General features: G+C 46.2%; 1 protein-coding gene across 4 annotated transcripts in view; it reads right to left on the reverse strand.

Moving 5' to 3' along the window:
* Positions 1-1,019: 1,019 nt before the first annotated feature.
* The window catches only part of LOC101136153 (carboxylesterase 5A-like), a 32,678-nt gene continuing 10,952 nt past the window's right edge, over positions 1,020-22,745 (reverse strand). For 2 of the 4 annotated variants that reach the window (XM_019018754.4, XM_055375105.1), the window contains exons 2-7: positions 18,927-19,060; positions 15,642-15,795; positions 12,473-12,577; positions 8,385-8,525; positions 5,209-5,277; positions 1,020-1,864 (exon numbers count right to left, since the gene is read on the reverse strand). In XM_019018754.4, the coding sequence (XP_018874299.3) occupies positions 1,640-1,864; positions 5,209-5,277; positions 8,385-8,525; positions 12,473-12,577; positions 15,642-15,795; positions 18,927-19,060 (828 nt within the window). In that variant the 3' untranslated portion in view covers positions 1,020-1,639. Of the gene's footprint in view, positions 1,865-5,208; positions 5,278-8,384; positions 8,526-12,472; positions 12,578-15,641; positions 15,796-18,926; positions 19,061-19,850; positions 19,981-22,745 lie in introns of those variants that run through there. The other 2 variants (XM_055375106.2, XM_055375104.2) reach the window with 2 other exon arrangements.

Here is a 22,745-nt window from a genome sequence, read left to right on the forward strand (position 1 = left end):
TCGGGAGGCCGAGGCAGGTGGATCATGAGGTCAGGAGTTTGAGACCAGCCTGGCCAACATGGTGAAACCCTGTCTCTACTAAAAATACAAAAAATTAGCTGGGCGTGGTGGCGCATGCCTGTAGTCCCAGCTACTCAGGAAGCTGAGGCAGAAGAATCTCTTGAACCCAAAAGGCGGAGGTTGCAGTGAGCCAAGATTGCGCCACTGCACTCTAGCTTGGGTGACGAGTGAAACTCTGTCTCAAAAACAAAACAAAACAATGAAAAAACACCATAATGTGATACTACTTCAAATCCATTAGAATAGTCATTATTTAAAAAACAGCAACAGAAAATAACAAATGTTGGTGAAGATATTGAGAAACTGCAAACCTTGTGCATTGCTGGCAGGAATGTAAAACGGTGCAGACACAGTGGAGAACAACATGACAATTCTTCAAAAAATTAAACATAGAATTACATATGATCTAGCAATTCTACCTCTGGCATATACCCCAAATAACTGAAAACAGGGACTTGAACAGATATTTCTACAACTATGTTCATTGCAGCATTATAGCCAATAGCCAATTGTAGTCAATAGCCCATTGTTCATTGCACAATAGCCAAAAGGTGGAAACAATGCAAATGTCCGTTAATGAATAAATGGATAAACAAAACATGATATATACATACAATGGAACATTATTCGGCCTTAAAAAAGAAGGAAATTCTGATGTATAGTATAGCATATAGGAACCCTGAGACCTTATGCTATGTGAAATAAGCCAGCCAAAAGGACAAATATTTGTATGATTCCATTTGCATTGGGTAACCAAAGTCACTAAAGTAACTAAAAAGTCATAGAGACAGAAAGTGGAATGGTGGTTATTGGGGTCTGGGGGAAGGAGGTGTGGGGAGTTATTTTTAATAGGTACTGAGTTTCAGTTTGGGATGATAAAAACATTCTGAAGATGTATAGTGGTGATGGTTGTACAACCATGTGAATGTATTTAATGCCATTGAACTATACACTTAAAATGGTTAAAATGGTAAATGTTTTATTAAGCATATTTAACCACAATTTTTAAAATTTAAAAAAGTATGCCATTTTATTTATAAATATTTGTGAATTTTCCAGATTTCCTTTTGTTCTTGATTTCTAATTTCATTCTCTTGTGGTTGAAGAAGATACTCTGCATGATTTCCATCCTTTTATATTTATTGGGATTTGTTTGGTGGCCTAACATATGGCTTATTCTGGAGGATATTGCATGTGCACTTGAGAAGAATGTGGAATCTGATATTACAGGGTGGAGTATTGGCTGCATTTAAAATAGTTGATTTAAAGTCTATTACTTTAGGAGTTCCATTACTCCTTATGGCTAAAATGTTTGTTCCATTACTACGTATGGCTAAGATGTTGGGGAAGACATTTCCAGAAAGAAAAAATCCTGGGGGACGGCCCCCAGAAAATTATAGGGAGAATGGGAATTTTCTACCTGGTCCTGAAGAGCAGGCAGGAACAGAAACAACAACTGATCAACATTCCCAGACTCTGAAAGGCAGGTGAATGGCACAGGTCACCATGGTACAGTTCCATCCACACACACCTGGGAATGCCCTCTCCATGAGGAAACAGAGGCAGAGGAGGCAGCCAGTCAGTAGACAACATGGATCTCCTTGGCCATCAACCTCGCTGGGCTGTGGTCCTGAAGCGGGGTGCTCAGAGACTCACCTCTATGATACCGAGCTGTGATCAGCTTAGGGATCACAAAGAACACATCTCTAAGCAAGTCCAGAAGACTGTCTCGGATTTCAGTCAGGGAGCGCTTGTCATGGAAGTATTCACTAGCCACAAGGTGCAAACAATTGGGCAGGATGTGCTGTGAAAAAATCGTAGTCATAGGAGATCCAGGTCAACCACAATGGCCAACACGTTAACTCTGCAGGTATGATTCTGAATGCTTTACCCACATTGCTTCATTTAACCCACACAGCAACCCTGTGATGCAAGTATCAAAACTAGCCCCATTTCTCAGATTAAGAAACTGAGTCTTAGAGAGGTGAAGTCGTTGGGCCCACCTGGAAGAACCAGGATTCTTTCAAAAGTGTATTTGCATCCAAATCCCATGCTCCTGGGCCTCTCTCTTGTGTCTCAGAATGAGCCACTACTGGCTGCATCATCTGTGGAGCTCAGTGCAAAGTAAAGACAGAGGCTCCTTGTTCACAAATCATTAAGAATTTCAAGATGGTGACAGTGGAGCATTCAACCAAATGTAGGACCCTTCTGAGCAACAAGGTCCTCTGTGACTACACAGGCAGAACATCCATGAAACCAGTCCTGCTCCGGTACCAGTGCTGCTTCCTGCACTTAGCTATTATCTTACCTAAGCTAGTTGGTCTCTTGGAGCCTCAGTTTCCTCATCTCTAGGGATGTGGAGGATTATAGAAGATATGAAGAGAAAAGCATGCTGCTTGACCCAGAGCAGGTCTTCAGTCCTGTTGGTTCACCCAGGCCCCATTGCTGAGTGCCTTAATAGGACATCTGATGCTTCTCTGACCTGGCACCAGCCTGCCTCCCAGGCTTCTCCCTCTCAACTTTCCCCAAGCACAAATGGCAAAGAGTGCATGGTAAATTCTATGAAGATTCAGGGATCTGGTGCTCTGGGAAATGCTGGAAAGGTGTTGCAGCTCAAACCCCTACCACTAAGACAGCAGCACAGCCCTTGATGGGTTTCTTTGGAATTTGGAGGCGAGGCAGTGTACATAACATTTGGGAATGCTGCTCAAACTTGTTTATCTCGTCCTCAGGAGGCTAATGGTTTTTAATCAGGCCAGAGCAAGGGAGGCCTCTGCAGCAGGTCCAGTCTATGGTGTAAGGGCCTGGCCTCTTTGGCCATATAACCAGCAGACCCCATGGTGCTGGAGGTGCCCAAGGTGGGTACAGATGCTGTGTGGAGTCTCAGGTAAGCCCCCATAGGACAGTCAGAGTGCAAAGTCCTAGGGTTCTGGAGCAAGGCTATGCCTTCTGTATCAGAGAACTACTTACTGTTTGAAAAGCAGCCCCTAGCATGCTACTGCGCCTAGCAGATACACATGCCCTTGCATTCCTCTTGCACTTTCTTGCACAATCTACTTCCCACTCTACTTGAAATGTCCTTCTGCTCAGTTGTTCCCCTCCCCTAAGGCTCAGATCATCGAGCATCTTCTCCATAAGGCCATCTCCAATCCACCTGAGAATTCCACTGTATGACTCACGTCATCAATATCTCTCAACCTTATCCCAGTTCATCATCAGACAGCTGCAACTCATCAAACATCCCTCCACCAAGGGGGCCTGAGGGATCTCTGCCTGTAGTGTTTCTTTCTGCTTTCCTTTTTTTTTTTTTTTTTTTTTTGAGATAGTCTCTTGCCCTGTTGCCCAGGCTGGAATACAGTGGCAAGATCCTGCAGCCTCAAACTCCCAGGCTCAACAGTCCTCCTGCCTTGGCCTCCCAAGTAGCTGGCACCACAAATGCACACCACCATGCCTGGCTAATTTTTTTATTTTTTGTAGAGACAAGGTCTCCCTATGTTGCCCAGGCTGGTCTTGAACTCCTGGGTTCAAGCAATCCTCCTGCCTTGGCCTCCCAAAGTGTTGGGATTACAGGTGTGACCCACTGTGCCCAGTTTCAGAGGACTTTTTTTAAAAACAGAAATCAAATAATGTCCTTCTTCCTTCTGTTCTCAGTCTTTAGGATGAAGTCTACGCTCATTATTACCTAGCTTACAACAGCTGAAAGCATTCTCTCCTGCTGCAGCCAACCCTCAGCTGATCTCTTCACACCCCTCTGCTCCCAGTTGGTACTCTTGGTTTTTCATAGTCTCTCCACCCACCCCTTCCATCACCAGACAAGCTCCATTAATCCTCCAAACCCTTCTCCCCAAGGGAGGCACCTGTCCCCTTCTGTGGGCACCACAGGGCCTTGGACATTCCCCTGCTTCATGTGTGCTGTATTGAACTGTCTTGTCATCTCTGTCCACCCCACATTGTACCCCAGTGCCCAGGGAAATGCAGGGGCATGTGGACTCTCACTAAACATGTGTTCCATGGACAAATGAGCAAAATGAACATTAGCACTGAGTCCACACTGAATAAATGTTTATGGAAAAGAGGAAGATGGAAAAAGGAGAAAAGGAGAAATGGAAGGAAAGCAATCCATCTCTATATCCTACTCTCTAGAGTAAGACCAGATACTGCTGAGTTTGTGCAGTGAATGAATGAATTAGTGATGGAACAATAAATGAGTGAATGAATGAGTAAATAACTGGTCTTGTCAGAACCTGGCCCAATGCCTGGCTGGTGTGTAGTGAATACAGGTCCCCAGTCCCATGTGTGTTTCAGCATTCGGAGCTTTTCAGACTGTAGGTAGACAATGCAGCACCTATGTTGCATGTTATCACACAGGCTTGGGGTGGGGTAACACCCCAACACCCACATTAATGCATCCACAGAGAAACATCTGAATACTGGGATAAATAAAATGAATGAATGTGTAAGAACAAAAATGACTGATAGCCACAAATCAATCAAGGTGTGGTTTGGCTGTTGGGTGGGTTACAAAAACCCTCTGGGTTTTTGGAGCTCTTCCAGGTTGGGGATTGTGCATTGGGATTGTGGGCCTATTGATATAGGTTGGACCTGTGTCCCCCACCAAATCTCATGTTGAATTGTAATCCCTAATGTTGGAGGTGGGGCCTGGTAGGAGGTGATTGGATCATAGGAGTGGTTTCTCATGAATGGTGAGCACCATCCCTTTGGTGCTGTTCTCGTCATAGAGTTCCCATGAGATTTGGTTGTTTAAAAGTGCGTGGCACCGCCTCCCTCTCTCTCTTCCTCCTGCTCTGGCCGTCTAAGACGTGCCTTCTTCCCCTTCGTCTTCCACCATGATTATAAGTTTCCTGAGGCCTCCCCAGAAGCTGAACAGATGCCAGCATCATGCTTCCTGTATAGCCTGCAGCACCATGAGCCAATTAAGCCTCTTTTCTTTATAAATTACCCAGTCTCCAGTATTTCTTAATAGCAGTGCAAGAGTGGACTAATACACCTATGCTTAGTAAAGTTCTACTGAATGACTGAGTGAGTGAGGAGTGTCTGTGCCCCTGGCTGCTCCCGCTGAGTGTGACCCAGGGCTATTTGTTAAAGTGCATGTGTCTCTAGAGTACTGCAGCCTCCCAAGCTACTCACCAGGATGTTTTGTATCAGACAGAGGGCAAGGGACTTGTTGGAGCCACTGAGAATCTCAGGAGCCTCCTTCTGTGGAGAGAAGCAGTGCCCTCCATAAGCTATCTGGTCATCAGAAGGTTAAACCCATCTCCCCGAGGGCCTGGGCACCCGACTTTCACAGGGGAAGCTGGGAAGGGCAGGAGCCCTCCAGCCCAGGCAGCCACGTGTGGAAGTGGCCTCAGTGTGCTGCTCAGATAGTTAATTTCTTCTTCTCACTTTTGATAAAAGGCAGCTGTTCCCTGTCATTCCACCTGCAGCCTTGTGGGGCCCGAGTGGCCACCTTGTGGGAAGGCTCCCGTTATGAGCTAAGTTGTGGCCCCCTCAAAATTCACACGTTGAAGCCTTAACCCCTCTTCACCTCAGAGTGCGACTATTTGGAGATAGTACTTTTAAAGGGGTGATTATGTTAAAATGCGGCGTCAGAGTGGGCCCTAATCCAATCTGGCTAATGTCCTTATGAGAAAGGAACGTTTAGACAAACAAAGCAATATTAGCACCTTGATCTTAGACGTCCAGCCCCCAGAACTATGAGAACATGAATGTCTGTCATTTAAGCCTCCCAGTCTGTGGCATTTTGTTATGGTAGCCCTGACTGCCTAAGAGACACCAACTTGGCTTTGACACCAAGTTCAAAGACAAGCCAGAAAATTTCAAAACTGGTATTTGCTGTTCTCCTTCTAAAGACCTTTGTGGGTGGGGCCTCTGAGAAGCCACAGTGGGAGGTCAGGCAGTGGCAGTGAGGCTGGTGGCCACCAGCTGAGAACTTGGCAAGGGACTCAACTTTTCCTGTCTCAGGCGCCTCATCTGTAAGATGGAGTTTGCAACAGGTACCTCCTGCCAGGGTGGTGATGAGAACTGAAAGAGTTGATATTTGTAAAGCTCTTACAATGGTACTTGGTATGTAGTAAGCGCTTTGTGTGAATATTTGTGAAATTACCATTTTCTGGCAAAATTACAGCTTTAAAATGTGAGGCAGCAGAAATACTATCCACCTGACAAATAAATTTTCTTGGTATGTTTTCTGCTGAAAATCTTGGGGTAATGAATCACTAGGGCCAATACTTAAATGAATACTAGGGCCATACCTGTCTCCTGGAATCTCAGGGGAACCTCAGAGTCATTCATGTTACCTACAAGCATATTTTAACTACTAAAAACCTTCTTGTACATTAAGGAGCTGGGATTTGTTTCTGGGGGATTTCCTGTGGTTTCTAACAGCTAGCAATGGGTTTAACTGCAAATTCACATGGAATTTCAGCACCCACACAGGCTTTTGAGCTCTGCAAATTCTGTCAGTCGAATAACTCCAATATCTAGCATTTACTGAGGACTGACTATATGCCAGGCTGTTTGATGTATAGCTGTGAGGCAGGTGCTAAGATTAGCCCTATTTCACAGATGAAGGAATGGAGACTCAGAGAGGGTAGGCAAGTTCCCTAATGTCACACAGCAGGTAAGCAGAGAACTCGGCATTTAAAGGCAGAACCTAGTCTGGGCACAGGCTCATGCCTGTAATCTCAGCACTTTGGGGGGCCAAGGTGGGTGGATCACTTGAGGTCAGGAGTTCAAAACCAGCCTGGCCAACATGGTGAAACCCTGTCTCTGCTAAAAATACAAAAAAAATTAGCTAGTCGTGGTGGCAGGCGCCTGTAATCCCAGCTACTCTAGAGGCTGAGGCAGAAGAATCGCTTGAACCTGGGAGATGGAGGTTGCAGTGAGCCGAGATTGTGCTACTGCACTCCAGCCTGGGCAACAGAGCGAGACTCTGACTGAAAAATAAAATAAAATAAAATAAAAACAGAGCCTAAATGCATAAAAATTACACACCAGTGTCTCCTTACTAGCTAGGAGATGCTGGAAAGCCACTTTAGCTGCTCTGAGCCTCAGTTTCTTTAAAATAGGGATAATCATGCCTGCTTTCAAGTTCCTGCTTGGATTGCCTGTGCTTGGCACTAGAAGGCATTGGGGAACTGGTTACAGTAGTTACAGTGGTGGTTGTCATCACTAGCACTGCCTTCTTCTTTCTAATACACACCCAGAAATCACTGAAAGGCCTTACTTAAGCCATGAACTGTGATTCACTGGCCTCATCTGCAACATGAGGACAAAAATCCCTAGTCCCACTTGAAAACATTGCCTTGGAGGTCAAATTAATAATGGTACAACATGCTTTCACAACCCAATGAACTCGGGATTCTGGTTCTAGCAGCCATCAACTAGCTTTGTAATTTGGCAAACCTCTTTATTTCTTAACCCCATTTCCCCCAGCTTAAAATGAGGTCAGTCTATATAAATGAGCTTCAACAGTATTAGGAATTTGAAGCCTCCACTCTTCTGAGGACAGATGAAAAGTTTATTTCCAATGAAGAGAGTCTTCCTAAACCATGGAATCAAAAAATCATGGGTCTTTCTCGGCACCCGGGCCTCAGCTCAACAATCTCTCCCCAGAGGAGCCTTTCCTAACCACCTGTTGTCTCCCTAAAGATAACTTCTCTCCCCACTTGTGCCCTTCATAGATAGCATCTATCACTCTCCGAAATCATCTTCTCAACGTCGTGTCTCATCTGTCTCTCCCCACTAGAGTGTAAGCGCTCAGAAAGCTGGTACCACACTTGCTGCCAACTGCTCAGTTTTTATAAGCCTGTAATAAATACTCAGCACATACTTGTTGAATAAATAAAATGATTCAACAATTTTGCAACTTATACAACCTTAGCATTCTTGGATGTCAAGATGCTAGAACCAAGGCTGGACATGAAAAGTTTAAAGGACTGAAGTTTTTCAAACCTATCTGAATGTCAACTCTGAAGTAGTAACTGCATTTTTTGGAAACAATCATTTATAGTATTTTTTGAACAAAGACCAAATGGACCCATCCCCTCTTTCCTTTTTATGTAGTTGTTTCTTCCACCCTAAACCTCATCACATGAGGAGCAAGGCAGACACTTGCTGTGACTGGCCTGGCCTGGTCCTCGCTTATCCTCTTTCAGAGAGAGGAAAAGTGATCACTGTATACTTGGCTGGTGGGCTCCAGCACTTACAACAGTGGATGTCACCTGTGGAAATGCCCAGCTGTTGAAGCCAAGAGCTGCATCACAGTTTGAGGGAGTGGCAGTATGGACAGCCAGAATTCTTACCATAGGCAGCGGGAAGCCACACTTGGGGTTATTGACTCCGATGATGGAAGGAATTGCTTTAAATGCTTTCTCAGACAATAGATCTAGAGGCTCATTAGGAAAGAAAGCACCATCAACCACTTGAGTGAAAGCCTTTGTTTTCTGTAATAGGGAAGAAAAAAAATCAGCAACTATTTCTGTTCACAAAATCTGCTGTCCCAAATCCTGGCCAAGCAAAGCCAACCCAGTCTAGCAGTGGCTTAAATGCACTTAAAAAGTAAAAGCAAACACTATGGGCCCAGCTCAATATATCAGTCCCTGGCAGCTCTGCCATGTACCTGGGCAAGGGGGCTAAACTTGTCTGTGCCTTATTTTCTTATCTGCTAAATGGGAATAATAATATCTACCTAAGAAAAACAGTGGCCTCGGATATGGTTTGGCTGTGTCCCCACCCAAATCTCAAATTATAGCTCCCATAATTCCCACATATTGTGGGAGGGACCTGGTGGGAGGTAATTGAATTATGGGAGCAGGTCTTATTCATGCTATTTGCATGATAGTGAATAAAGCTCATGAGATCTGATGGCTTTTATAAAGGGGAGCGCCCCTGCACAAGCTTTTTTTTGCCCACTGCCATGTAAGACGTGCCTTTGCTCTTTCTTCACCCTCCACCATGATGTGAGGCCTCCCCAGCCATGTGGAACTGTGAGTTTATTAAACCTCTTTCCTTTATAAATTACCTAGTCTCAGGTATGTCTTTATTAGCAGCGTGAGAAGAGACTAATACAGCCTAGCACAGAGATTCTCAAAGTGTGGTTCCTAGACTAGCAGCATCAGCATCATCTGGGAACTTGTTAGAAATGCACATTCTCAGGTCCACTTCAGGCCCTCAATAAGAAACTCTAGGGTCGGGGTGTAGCCCAGGAACCTTCTTGTAACTGAAATGCCTAACCTTGTTTTTACTTTAACTCGTTACTTTGAATTTTATCCTGCTTGTCTCTTTAATCACCTAGCCTTGCTTCTCATGTAAATAAGACTCTCTCCAGCTAGGAAGGCCGGACAAACTCCAGTTGATCCCTTAATTTACAAGACACTGAGGGCTCCTCATCCAACCCGCTTTCGTAAGGAGTTGGCCTAGGTAAACAGATCCTCAGCATTTCAAAGGAACCCAATTAACTGATAAGGTACTAGCACCAACAATGTATGAAGTTCCCAGGATTTCTCTCCAAGAGATAACAACATAAAACCTTGAGTTCATGCACGGCATAGACTCTATATCCAACTATAACGAAAGACTTAGAACCTTGCACCTGATACCGTTGCTCTTCTTGTAACTATTTGTCTTTTAAGTTGTTTATCACTCTGTAACCATTTTGCTTCTTTTGATTCTTGCATGTTTTTACTTCTGTAGAATTATTACATTTGAGTCCCCCTCCCCTTCCTAAACCTAGGTATAAAAGTTAATCGAGCCCCTTCCTCGTGGCAGAGAGAATTTTGAGCATTAGCTGTCTCTTTGGCCACCGGCTTAATAAAGGACTCTTAATTCTTCTCAAAGTGTGGCGTTTCCTTAACTCACCTGGGTACAACATAACCAGTCCTCCAGGTGATCCTGATGCATGTTCAAGTTTGAGAACCACTGGCCAAATGCAAAGGGAAAAATGGTGGTAGATGGAGTGGCTAGGACTGCAGGGGTTGGTGTGAACACCTTTCTCAGATGTCTCCCTGAGACACAGTGCCTGGGACATGCCTGGATATTTTTTGGGTCTCAGAAAGCAACACTCAGCTCTAACCACGGTTTCTTCAGGTTTCTGTTTTGGGATTTGGGTAGAAAGGAGCACATGAAAGAGTTCAGTACAACGTCAGGTCCAGGACTTATCCATTTCACTGAGGCTAGCATGGCTCAGAGTGGACATTCAGTACACACCACCTAATTAGCAAATGTTGAAATCTGAAAGATAATGATCTTGTTCATTCAAAGACTGTCATCAAAGGCTCTCAAGGTTGGAAGGGACATAAAAGATCACCCGGTCCAATTAACTGTCACTGATTGAAAGTCTGTCAGTGGTCAGCTATATTTTGCTTGAATACCTGGAATGGTGGGCATCTCACCACCTTCTAAAGGAGCCCAGTCCTTTTCCAGACAACTGAGGTCTTGAAAAGTTTTCAGTTACACAAAACTAAAATGACTTCTGAATAGAACTTCTAGCTTGTGATCTTGACTTCAGCTTCTGGAAGCATGCATAACAAGTGTGGTCCCTCTCTCCAGTGAGATGCCTTCAGGGACTTAGAGACAAGCCTTGTACTTTGCTGAATCTTCTCCAGGCTAAGTTGCACCCCTGCCCCAACAATGTTCTTAAATTACCTACAAGGGTTCTATACCCCTACTTATTTTTTTACAGCTGTTACCAAGTATCCCCAGTCCTCCTCTTTTCCATGTTCCAAATCCAAATAAATAACAAAAGCGTAGGATTTGTTCACCTCTCTATTCAAAGGGCAACCCTGTCCCCAAAACTGCCCCCTCTGTCCTCACCTGGCTGAGGGTCAGCAGATCCTTGAAGGATTTTGTCCTCAGGCACCTCAGTGGGGCCTCAGAGTCTGATGAATTGTACCCACAGAATTGTGCAACTACCTGCAGCTATTTTCAGAGAAAGACCAGGTCAGAGCATGATATTGAAAGCATCTAGGAAAATGAAACCTGGAAAATGCCCTCCTATCAGCCACAGGCTTGTCCTCCATATATAAGTCCATCCTGCTACCCCTGCCTAGCCCCACGCCCCTATAACGGAAGGTGCACGTGGCAGACAGGTTGCCACCGCCTCACCCTCACTCTCTTGCCTGGCTCGCCTTGTCATCTTTAGCAAACACCACAGCTGGGGATGGGTGTTTGTCAGTCTGTGGACATGGAATGGAATCAAGATTCCTGGTCACAAAGAGATCAGTCCTGTGAAGTTGGCTGCATTGGTACTTGGCTCTTCCGGAGTCTAGAAGCCCAACCTTGAGGTGCTAAATGAAGACAGAAACACCCAGAGCGAGGAACAGCTTTGCAAGCTCCTTCAGTGTCAGTAGAGGCAAGGCTCCAGATCAGATTCGCAGCTTGTCAGCCCTGCCCAAGCCCCAGGCCCACTCACAGCCTGGAATGTCCTACCTGTCTTTTTTCCTGCCTGTATACCAATCCTTCTCATTCTTTAAAGCCCAAGTCCTGCCCTCCACGATGTCCTTTCAGGGCACTGCAGCCCCCAGAAACCCCTTTCTCATCCAATCTCCTCTAAGCTCGATGTTCCCCACCTTCCATGCCTGGCCCATTGCTGAACACCTGCTTTCCTTGTCACTGAACCTTCCATATTTGTAGAACTCACTCCCTGAAAGTGGTGGCTCTTAACCTTCTGGGAGTCGTGGATACTGTGAGAATCCAATCAAAGTTACAAACCCCCTCCCTGGGAAAATGTGCAGGCATGTGGAGTCTGGTTCAATTGCGGGACCACTTCCCAAACCATCCATGGATTCCAGGATTTAATCCTATCCATGGATAGGTGATAAAAAGATTATATTGCCCTCAGGTTTGGATGTGCTTTCTCCACTGATAAATCCCAAAGTTCTAACAGAGCAGGGAAAATAGTGGGCACTCACTGATGTGTGTCAAATGAATAAATATATGCCCAAACTGAAAGCAGCTTTATGGAGAATGTTACCAAAATCAATGTTTCCGCGTATTGAGGGTATTTTTTTTACAATTTCATAACTCTACGTTTCTGCTCTTGGTTATATACTGTTACTTTCTATAAAATGTTTAAGAAAATTTACCACTAAAATCATTAATACTCAAGAGATGGCTCCACAGCCCAGTGCTTAATTAATATGCATTGAATGAAACAGCTCGTTCATTAACTCATTCATCCAGAACATTTATAGCTGCCTGATATATACCACTTATTATGCTGGCGGCCTGAAGGACAGAGAGATCCCGGTCTCTAGGGCCTCACTCTGTAGTAGATAATTAAGAGACAGATGACAAATATCGTGGGATAGATGGCACATGGTGAGAAGGTGCCTTAACACATTCTCCCCTAACTGAGGAGAGGAAGCTGGCAAGGTGTTAACAGTATTCGTACGTCCTCACTCTTCTCATAATCATGGGCCTTCAGGTAAAGGATGATGGCCACCCCACTCTCCATGATGGCTTTGTGGAATAAGCCTTCGGCCATGGGAGACAGCATCTGGAGAGAGAACACAGAAGATCCAGGAAAGGTTATGCAGAGGACTCCCCACCGATCACAAATACCATTCATCCCTCTTCAAAGAAACCTTCCCAGGAAGCCTCCATAAAAGCTCTAAACTTAGAGGGGAAAAAAAGCCCTTTTTTGGGGGGGTTAAAGGACTAGCTGTGAAGGTTTGGGCAAGTTACTTAACCTCTCTGAGCCCCTGGTTCTTCATGAACTTTGATGTCAAATGTTCAGGCATGTGATTTCTAGCTCCTTCACTTCCTAGCTGGGTAACCTCGGACAAGTTGCTTAATATTTCTTTTTTTTTTTTCTTTTTCTTTTTTTTTTTGAGATGAAATCTCACTCTGTGGCCAGGCTGGAGTGCAGTGGCGTGATCTCGGCTCACTGCAACCTCCAACTCCCAGGTTCAAGTGATTCTCCTGCCTCAGTCTCTGGAGTAGCTAGGATTACAGGCATGCACCACCATGCTCAGCTAATTTTTGTATTTTTAGTAGAGACATGGTTTCACCGTGTTAGCCAGGATAGTCTCAATCTCCTGATCTCGTGATCCGCCCGCCTCGGCCTCCCAAAGTGCTGGGATTACAGGCGTGAGCCACCGCGCCCAGCCAAGTTGCTTAATATTTCTAAGTATCAGTTCACTCCCCTGTAAAACTGGAGTAAAAATTGAGCCCGTATCACAAAATTATTGGAGGAGCAGGAGTAGTAACAAACATAGAAGTCTTCACAGGAGGTCTGGTCAAATTTCGTTCATGAAATAATGGCTGTTATAATATATGAAAAGTTAGGTTAATATAATCCACCTTAGAAGGTAATTTTCAAGATGTAAAAAGACCACATATATTAAGTGCTAGTCAGCAGAAGCTCTCTTAACACCATGTCACTGATTTCTGCAATTAACCTGCCAACTGATGCCAAGGAAATGGTGACCACACTGAGCCAATGGACCATTTTCTAGCACCTCTGTCCATTTCTCTTCTCATCAGTTTCTTGCCAAGAATCAGGTGTGTTTGCTTCCAAACCTGTTTTGTCAACTGCACTTGTTATTGTAATTACATAATCAATGAAATATCATGAGAACAAATGAACTGTATGTGTAAAAGAAAATCAAATTATGTCTGGAAAAAAATTCTTGATAAAGGATGGCTAAAAAATATTGCTCTCGGGCCAGGCATAGTGGCTCACGCCTATAATCCCAGCACTTTTGGAAGCCAAAGCAAAAGGATCACTTGAGCCCAGAAGTTCAAGACCATCCTGGGCAATATAGCTAGACCCCATCTCTAAAAAAATGAATAAATAAATAAAAATTAGCTGGGCGTGGTGGCACATGCTCCTTGTGAGGCTGAGGCATGATGATTACTTGTGCCCAGGAGTTCAGGTTGCAATGAACTATGATCACCCCACTGCATGTCAGCCTGGGCAACAGAGTGAGACCTTGTCTCAAAAAAATATATTGCTGTCGCTGGGCGCGGTGGCTCACGCCTGTAATCCCAGCACTTTGGGAGGCCAGGGCGGGCAGATCACTTGAGGTCGGCAGTTCGAGACCAGCCTGACCAACATGGAGAAAACCCATCTCTACTAAAAATACAAAATTAGTCGGGCATGGTGGCACATGCCTGTAATCCCAGCTACTCGGGAGGCTGAGGCAGGAGAAAAGCTTGAACCTGGGAGGCAGAAGTTGGGGTGAGCCTAGATTGCACCACTGCACTCCAGCCTGGGCAACAAGAGTGAAACTCCGTCTCAAAACAAACAAAAAAAGCCTTATATGTCTGTGTGTGTATATATATGTGTATAAATATATGTGCATGCGTGTATATACACAGTATATATAGTGCATATATGCACTATATATGTATATATTCTACTTATATTCTCTATATATGCACTATATATGTATATATTCTACTTATTTCTTGTCCACACATAATTTGACAGCTATATATATATAAATATTATCTAGTATATATATAAATATCTAGTACATATATATCTAGTATCTATAGATGTATAAATAATATCTAGTATATATACACACACATACAGTGTATATAGTGTATAATGTATATACACTATACACTATATACATGATATAGTAGTGTATATACACTATACACTATATACATCATATATGTGTGTATGTATATACACTATATATATACTGTATACTACTTATTTCTTGTCCACACATAATTTGACAGCTATATATATAAATATCTAGTATATATAAATATCTAGTATATATAGATAAATAATATCTAGTATATATACACACACATATACAGTATATATAGTGTATATATAGTGTATAGTGTATATACACTATATATATACTATATATAGTATATATAGTGTATATACACTATGTGTGTGTGTATATACTAGATATTTTATATATATATATATGATATATATATGGCTGTCAAATTATGTGTGGGCAAGAAATAAGTAGAATATTTGCAGGAAAAGTATAAAACTCCAAAATGTGCTCAGGCATCTTTAAGTTTGTGCCCACCATAAAGAAACTGAAACTGCAATTTGAGGACAGCAACATTTGCAGTGGTTTATGCAAGGTAATCCATGTTGGAACTCCAGTCAGCAGACCAGCTCTGCAAACATAAGGCCCTGTATCAAACTGTTGGTGAGGGAATGTACATTTTATGGTTTAAATTAAGTTAAAATAAAATTAAGTTAAAATTAAATATTTATATGCATCTTTTGATATTTCATGCTTTAGCTGAGTTTTCTATTAAACAAGTAATTACCGCTCTGGTAATTGAATACTAGGGTTTCTCCTCTACAAATATAAAGGAGGTTTCCTCAAATCATTACTCACCATGTGACCTTGGGTGATTTATTTAAAGTTTCCCAGTGAGGGCTATCTTGTCCATGAAATCAGACTGAGCTCCTAACTCATGATGTGTTTGTGAGGCTTGAAGAAGACAATGTGCCTTAAAGTGTCTGTTGTGCATGAAGGCACCAATCAAATGTTAGTGACTCATCATCATCATTTTTGGAACCTCCCGCACTGAGATTCATTCAAATCACAAAGCAGAGAACTTACAAGGCTGGAAACACTTATGGCTCCCACGGACTCGCCAAAGATGGTCACAGAGCTGGGGTCCCCACCGAAGAACTCGATGTTCTTCTGGACCCAGGATAGAGCAGCCACCTGGTCCTTGAAGGCCCAGTTCCCGGGAGCATGCTGATCCCATGTGCTGAGGACAAGAGGCAGGGTGAGAATTCTCAGTTGGCCATGGCGTGTTTCCCACAGCCCTGGAAGTTCTCAGCAGAGGCTGTGGGCAGATGTCAGTGGGGAGGGGACTGAGAGTCAGAGGTCTGGAGGAGCTGGGGAAACCGGGCTCAGTTCTCACACTTTGCTGGGATTTGGATTTGAGAATTTGATGAAAGCTATGCACCCGAGAAGAACGCACATACAATACTGTAGGTGCAATTTCAAGTATTCATAGGCTCCTCAGAATCCATGAATCCCAATGCGTGAATCCTGTGTTGCCCAGGCTGGTCTGGAATCCATGAATCCTTTTCTAAGAGTTGGTCTGTACTAGAAAGCAAGGGTTTTCTGAGCACAGAATTTTCCATGAAACTAAATTAATAATAATCATAATAACAATAACAGCAGGTGCAGCATGTACCGGACACTGTTCTAAGGGCTTTAAGGCTAATACTCCTACAACCCTCACACCTATGAGGTAGATGGTGCTGGTTTTTCTCCCTTTGCTTCTCTGGGTCCTCTCCACCCTTCTCTGCCCTGTCCCCCAAAAGCTGACCTCTAGGAATGTCATCACCCAGGCCTCAGCTGTGTGCTGTGAGGGTGGGCTAGAGAGAGACTGGGATGTTTATCCCACCACCCCGTGCTCCCTCTCTGCTGGGAAGTGTTTGGGCAGAGGCTGCTTTTCTCCACAGCAGTAGCTCATGCCAACTCCCTTCCACTAAACCTGTGAGCATGCTGTCAGGAGATGAATGGATACATAAACTCTTTAATTCAGGCACTGAGAGGTTAAACTCCCTTGCTCAAGAGCTAGAAAGCTGCAGATTTGGGATCCCACACCGCCATGCTGCTGCTCCTGCACAATTGCATGTTTCCTGGGATGGAATTAATGGGAGAACAAATGAAACAAGTGGAAATCCCACAGAACCAAAGAAATGTCTAGACCGAAAGCATGCATGCAGTGCACACCATCAATGCAAGTCATCCTGGGGCACATTCCACTCCACTCCATTCCCCAGTTCCCCAGACTGCTCCTTCCCCTGGGTTCCCTCCTCTATCCATGACCACTGAGCTGGCTCTGCCTCCACCTTCTCTCTCCCAGTCCCCTGCATCTGGTCAAGAGTCAAGCCCTGCCAATTTTACCTCCATTCCACTGTGGCTCCCACCCTGGTCCCCGTTTCTCCATCTGTTTATCCTGAGAAGCATTATACCTTAGTGGTTACTATCTCAGCCTCGAGCACAGGATTCACAGCCTGGCCACTTATCATCTGGGTGACCTTGGGCAAGTCACTTAACCTGCTGTGCTTCAATGGTTCTCATGTCTAAAATGGGGATAGTGCCCACTCCACATGGTTGTGAAGATTGATGGTGCCAGGCAGACAATAAGCATGTCATATACACCTGTTATATACATGTTAGCTATTGCTTTTGTGGTTCAACCACCCCGTGGCCCGCATCAAGACGGTGCCTCCCATTGGGGGTCCGTATCTGCAGCTGGGCACCCCTGGCTCAGCCTCCATTCTGCTCTGGAGTGAGGTTCCTGGTACACTACTCTGAGAAAGGTACTCCTGGTCCCTCAATCTGTATTGGATAAAGCCCAAACTCCACCTACGGCCTGGCATTCAAGGTCTTTCCCTGTCAGGCCTGTCCTTGTCTTTCCGCATCCATCTCCTGCTGTAGCTTCATCTACCTATGCTCAAACCAGATATGATAAACAATTGTTGAAAACGTTCCTATCAAAGGAATCTTACGCAGAATCCTAATGTATAGAGCAGCTAGAAGTGTAATTGCTCGGGTCAGGGCACCCCGTCAGCCTGTCCTGCCTGCACAGCACTCCCAGAGCCACATTCCAGGCCTACAGGCCCAGTGCAGTTTGAAAAAGTATTGCTTCATCATCATGTGTTGCTACCTCCCTTCCAACTTCCTAACCTTTGCACAGGTAGCACCCTTTGCCGAGCACACGTTCTCTCAACCCCTTCTCCTCAAACCCAACCACATCCTTCAGGTGCAACTCCAATGCCACCCCTCTTCCGAAGCCTCCCCGATCCCTTGCAACTCATTCCTCTGTTTCCGCAGCCCCATGCCCTCTCATTCTTGGAGAATTAACCATGTCCTTCTTGGTAATGTGGAAATTTTTGTCCCTGCATTATGTCCCCCATAGTCAGGAGCCTCTGTAGGGCAGGATTCATATTTTGAATCATTGCTGACTTTCCCATAGTATGTGACAGTGACCCCCAAGCATAATCCTGGCCCCACCTCTCACTTCTCTTTGCTTACATTGGTCCCTGGTCAGGACTTCTCCTGCCATGTTTTAGGCAGGATATTAGAAGTGGTCAAGAGACCTAGCTCTGTTTTGTGACCCCTGGGAAGCTGCTTGGCCTCTCTGGGCCTCCATTTTCCAGCTGTGAAATGAAAATAACAACAGAGAATCTTCCTTGAAGGATTATTTTGAGGATGAGTTGAAATAATGCGTGCCTGGTTCATTGATAACCCAATACATGTTAGGCATGATTGGAAGAGGGAAGCCACTGTGATGGAGTGATGATTCTCAGGTGAGCATTTGAGAAGCCTTGGGGTGAGCCTCAGGTAGACACTACCAACTGCTCACACAGTGTCCTGTCTTCCAGGGCATGCAGTGGGGCTACACTGCCCCACCTCGCTTGCAGCTGGATGTGGCCATGTGACTGAGTTCTGCCAATGGTGAGTGAACAGAAGTGACGAGTGCCACCTGCAGGCTGGGCCAGGAGACTCTCCCTTGCATGGTCCTCCATGCTTTCTCCGCCCACCTGCCAAATGCAGAAGATCCGGGGCCCTAGAGAATCCACATCAGAGCTCAAGATGTAAAGAGCCAGATCCCTGGCTGACCATGGGGAAGAATATCTGCTGATCAGGGATGTTCAATTAAACTTTACTCAAGTGAGAAAAAGATTTTTATTGTGTTAAGCCACCAAAATTTGGGGATTTATCTGCTACGGCAGCAAAAATTACCTAAGGAACTAGGGCCAGTTTTGTTCAATGTCCCAGAAGGCTCACTCCTTCTTAGGTTGCTGGGCACTGTCTATGGCTACCGCACTGCTGCCCCTTGGGGATCTGGGATGTCGATCATTTGAAGAGACTCACGTGAAGAAGCCAAATATTCCCAGCCGGTACTGGACGATCACAACCAGCATGTCCTCATAGGCAGCCAGGGAGGACCCATCGAAGATGGAGGCTGAGCCAGTCTCGAAGGCACCGCCTGGAAACCACAGCAAAACCTGAGGAGGAGACAGGAATGTCCCATCAGCCCACCAGGCACCACCTCCCCTCCCCATGCAGTTTGGGGCACACATTCTTCAGATGAAATATAAATGTCCCACTTGCTAAGCAGGGTGTGATGTTTCATCTTTTGAAGGCCCAGGGTGAAGCATGTAGGCTCTGGCACCTGAGTGCCTGGGTTTGATTCCCAGCTCTGCCACTGACTAGCTGTGTGACCTTGGGCAGTTTACTTAACCTAAGGCTCATTTTTCTCATCTGTAAATGTGAAGAAGGAAAGTATCTCACTCACGAAGCTTTATGAGGTTTAAACAAAATTCTATATCTAAAGCTCATAGAACAGAGCATATTTCAAGTTTCAAAGTGCTCAGAAATTGTTCACTAAGTATCAGTGAACCTGTGACCCACAGGAAGATGGAAACCGTTGTAAGCCATGTCTAAAAGCAAAAACAGCTCAAGGTGTTTCAGAGGAAAGCTCTCTACCTTCAGAGGGAGGGGAGGAGAGGGGAGAAAAGGGGAATGGAGGGGGTGAGGGGAGGGGAGGTGGAGAAAAAGAGGAGGAGGAGAAGAAAGAGGAGGAGGAAGGGAGAAGGGGAAGGAGGAGAAGGGATGAAAGATGAAGAAGGAAGAGAAAGAAGGGTCAGGAGCGGTGGCTCACGCCTGTAATCCCAGCACTTCGGGAGTCTGAGGCGGGTGGATTGCCTGAGCCTCAGGAGTTCGAGACCACCCTGGGCAATATGGTGAAACCCTGTCTCTACTAAACAAAACATTGCCGGGCATGGTGGCAGGCACCTGTTATCCCAGCTACTTGGGAAGCTGAGGCACAAGCATCACTTGAGCCCGGGTGGCGAAGGTTGCAGTGAGCTGAGGTTGCACCACTGCACTCCAGCCTGGGTGACAGGGTGAGACTCTGCATCAAAAAAAAAAAAAAAAAAAAAAAGAGGGAAGAGTTAAAAACTTTATTGATTAGAAAAACTGGGACCAGGGAACATAAAACGTTATTCAAATGGCATTATCTCTATTTATATATTTAATAAGAAATCCGTTCCATTATCTTTCTTAGGGTCATGTTAGAGATTACAGCCTTTGGGGCAGGTAAAGAGAGGAAAGCCACTGAGGAAAGGGGAGGAGGACAAAGCACTGGCTTTGGTGCCAGAATCTAGCACCTACTGCATGTACAACATGGAGGAAGTCATTTATGCCATTCCTGTGCCTCATCTCCATCTGTGGAATGGGTCCAAATGCATGATTATGTTTTATAAATGTCTGTATTTAGCCAGTTCTTGTTTTTCTTTCAATGCAGCTACAAGGCCACCAGCTATGCAAGGCCACAAGTCATGCTATGCTATAGATTATGTGACCTATCACATGAGTAACTGCTTTTATTTATTGTAAGTCCGCTCATAAAAACCCCCGCTCTCTCTCTGTTTAATGCTCAGCTTCTTGGATATGAATCCACTGAGCCGGCACCTACCTAAAATAAACATTCCTCCTGTTTCTCATACTGGTCTCTCCGTTCCTCAGTTTACCACAACAGTCCTGCTCAATGAGGTGAGGGAGCCACATGGTGGTGTCAGTTGGAAGGCAGGCCAGACAGGGCAAGGAACCAGGATCAGAGAAACCGGCTTATGTGAGGGGAGGAGATCCCCAAGTCCTGCTCCTACTTGGGCTCCTGGCAGCTCCCAGCCACTGTCCAGAGCTGCAGAGTCAGTAGCCTGAGGGTGGAGGGAGCAGGCCTGCTCTGCCTGGGATCACCCTCTTCATCCCTCTGCAGCTGAAGGCTTCACACCAATAAACACATGAGGCGGCAAGGATTACAGTAGTGCCAAGCAGACACTCACACTTTAGTGAGAATTGGTGGATGAAGTAGCCCTGGGCTAGATCCCAGGAACATGGCAGGTCAAGTTGGATGGTGGAGGGGGTTCACCCAAGGCCTGGAGGGTCTGGGGCAATAGAAGAACCAGAGACTGGCTCATGGGGCAGATAATACCCCCACCCACTAGCCCAGATATCCAGAACACCTGCAGGCACAGGGCAGACTCTTGAGCCAACCCCATGGCCATCCACAATCCCAGTGAGGCAGGAAGAGACACAGACTCTGCCCACCTGGCCCAGTACTAAGAAACACCCCTGCCTTTGCATGTGCGTGCAGGGTCCTCAACCCGTGTGTGTTGTGGGGGGGTCCTCACACTCCAAGTATGGGTAACAACCCCTAATACGTGGCACCAGGACACAGTGGGCCTTGGGAGGCCAGTCTCGGCCCAGTCGATGTGGCCACCCCCAGCACCAAGGTGCCCTCACTGTGCAGGGCATCAGCAACTTAGATGAGTTTTCATTTAACATTCTCTTTATCACAATTACTTTGAAAACTATTCAGTGCAGTTATTAATAATTAATTATTATCTGCTGTTATATTAATTATCTGGCCATCAGGAATGTCACCAAAATTTAAAATTTTTAATTGTTAATAATATTTCCTGGACATGGGAGAGGTTTCCTGCATCTCCACACATGCCCTCCCTGCTCTGGGTGAGGCTGGCTAGGGCCCCCCTGTTGTGGGGAGCGCCCACTCTCGCTGGCATCGCCTGCAGGTTGCCCCCATCAGTTCATCCTGGGCCCTGAGCAGAGCTCTGGGCAGGCCTGGGTGACTGAACCCTCCCTCCAGCTGCTCCCACGGGGCCCTGGTGTGCCCATACTCGTGAGCTCTGTGGCCTATGCAGGTCCTCAATGGCCCCCAGGATGGGGCCGCCCTGGCACCGAGGCCTGCCGGGATTGCAGTGGGAGGCTGCGAAGCGCCTGCCACGTGAGAGGTGGCACCAGTGGCCTGCTGCGCTAGGTCAGCCCCAGCTGCAGATCCCAGGCTGCTGCGCTCCCGCAGGGCCCCCGCCCAGCCCCGCAGCGGTCTCCAGTGTCCTCATCAGCCCTGTGACCAGCAGCCTCAGGGAGCCACAGGAGACAGGAGACCCTCCATTGGGTGCACACAGACGGGCCCGGGGAGGACAGGATGGGCCACATGGACGGCTGGCTGGGGCTGCGGAGCCCAGGGGTGGTGTCGCAGGCACTGGGAGGTGGCATTATGTGACCACGGCAGCCTAAGACCACCACTGTGGGCCCAAGCTGGCAGCTCGCTTCCCACTATTCTCAGTGAGAGGACACAGGCTACCCCTTGAGGCCAGCCCACGGCTCTCTTACCAGGCAGCACCTTACCACCCCTCACTGTGTCCTGTCGCTCTGCTCTTGCGGCCTGCTGTGCAGCAGGCACCACATCACCCGTTCATAGATGAGCAAGCCAAGGCTCGGGGCAGGAGACCGGTGCAGCAGGCTCTCACCACCTCATGGGAGCAGGCTCTGCACACGGCATGCTCTCAGGCCCCTTTGGCTGAGTGCCCAGCCCCGACCCCAAGCTACCCTGCTGGCTATCCAAGCACTGGCTGGAGTCTGGAGGAGAATGGTTAGGTGCCTCCTCTGGGTGGCCCCTCACTTTAAGGCGGCTCAGGGGCTGTGCTCCAGCCTAGGTGGACGTGGTTGTGGCTGCCCCTGTCCCTCCTCCTGCCCCTGCCCCTCCTCCCACCCTTGCCTGCTTCCTCTGCTCCAGCTCAGTCAAGAAGCGTGGGGTGCTGCTGAGACAGAAGGGGGCCAGGGAGAATGCCTATGGCATGAAGTCCTCCAGACCTGCCCTAGCCTCCC

Source organism: Gorilla gorilla, chromosome 23 (assembly GCF_029281585.2).
Source record: "Gorilla gorilla gorilla isolate KB3781 chromosome 23, NHGRI_mGorGor1-v2.1_pri, whole genome shotgun sequence".
Lineage (NCBI taxonomy): Eukaryota > Metazoa > Chordata > Mammalia > Primates > Hominidae > Gorilla > Gorilla gorilla.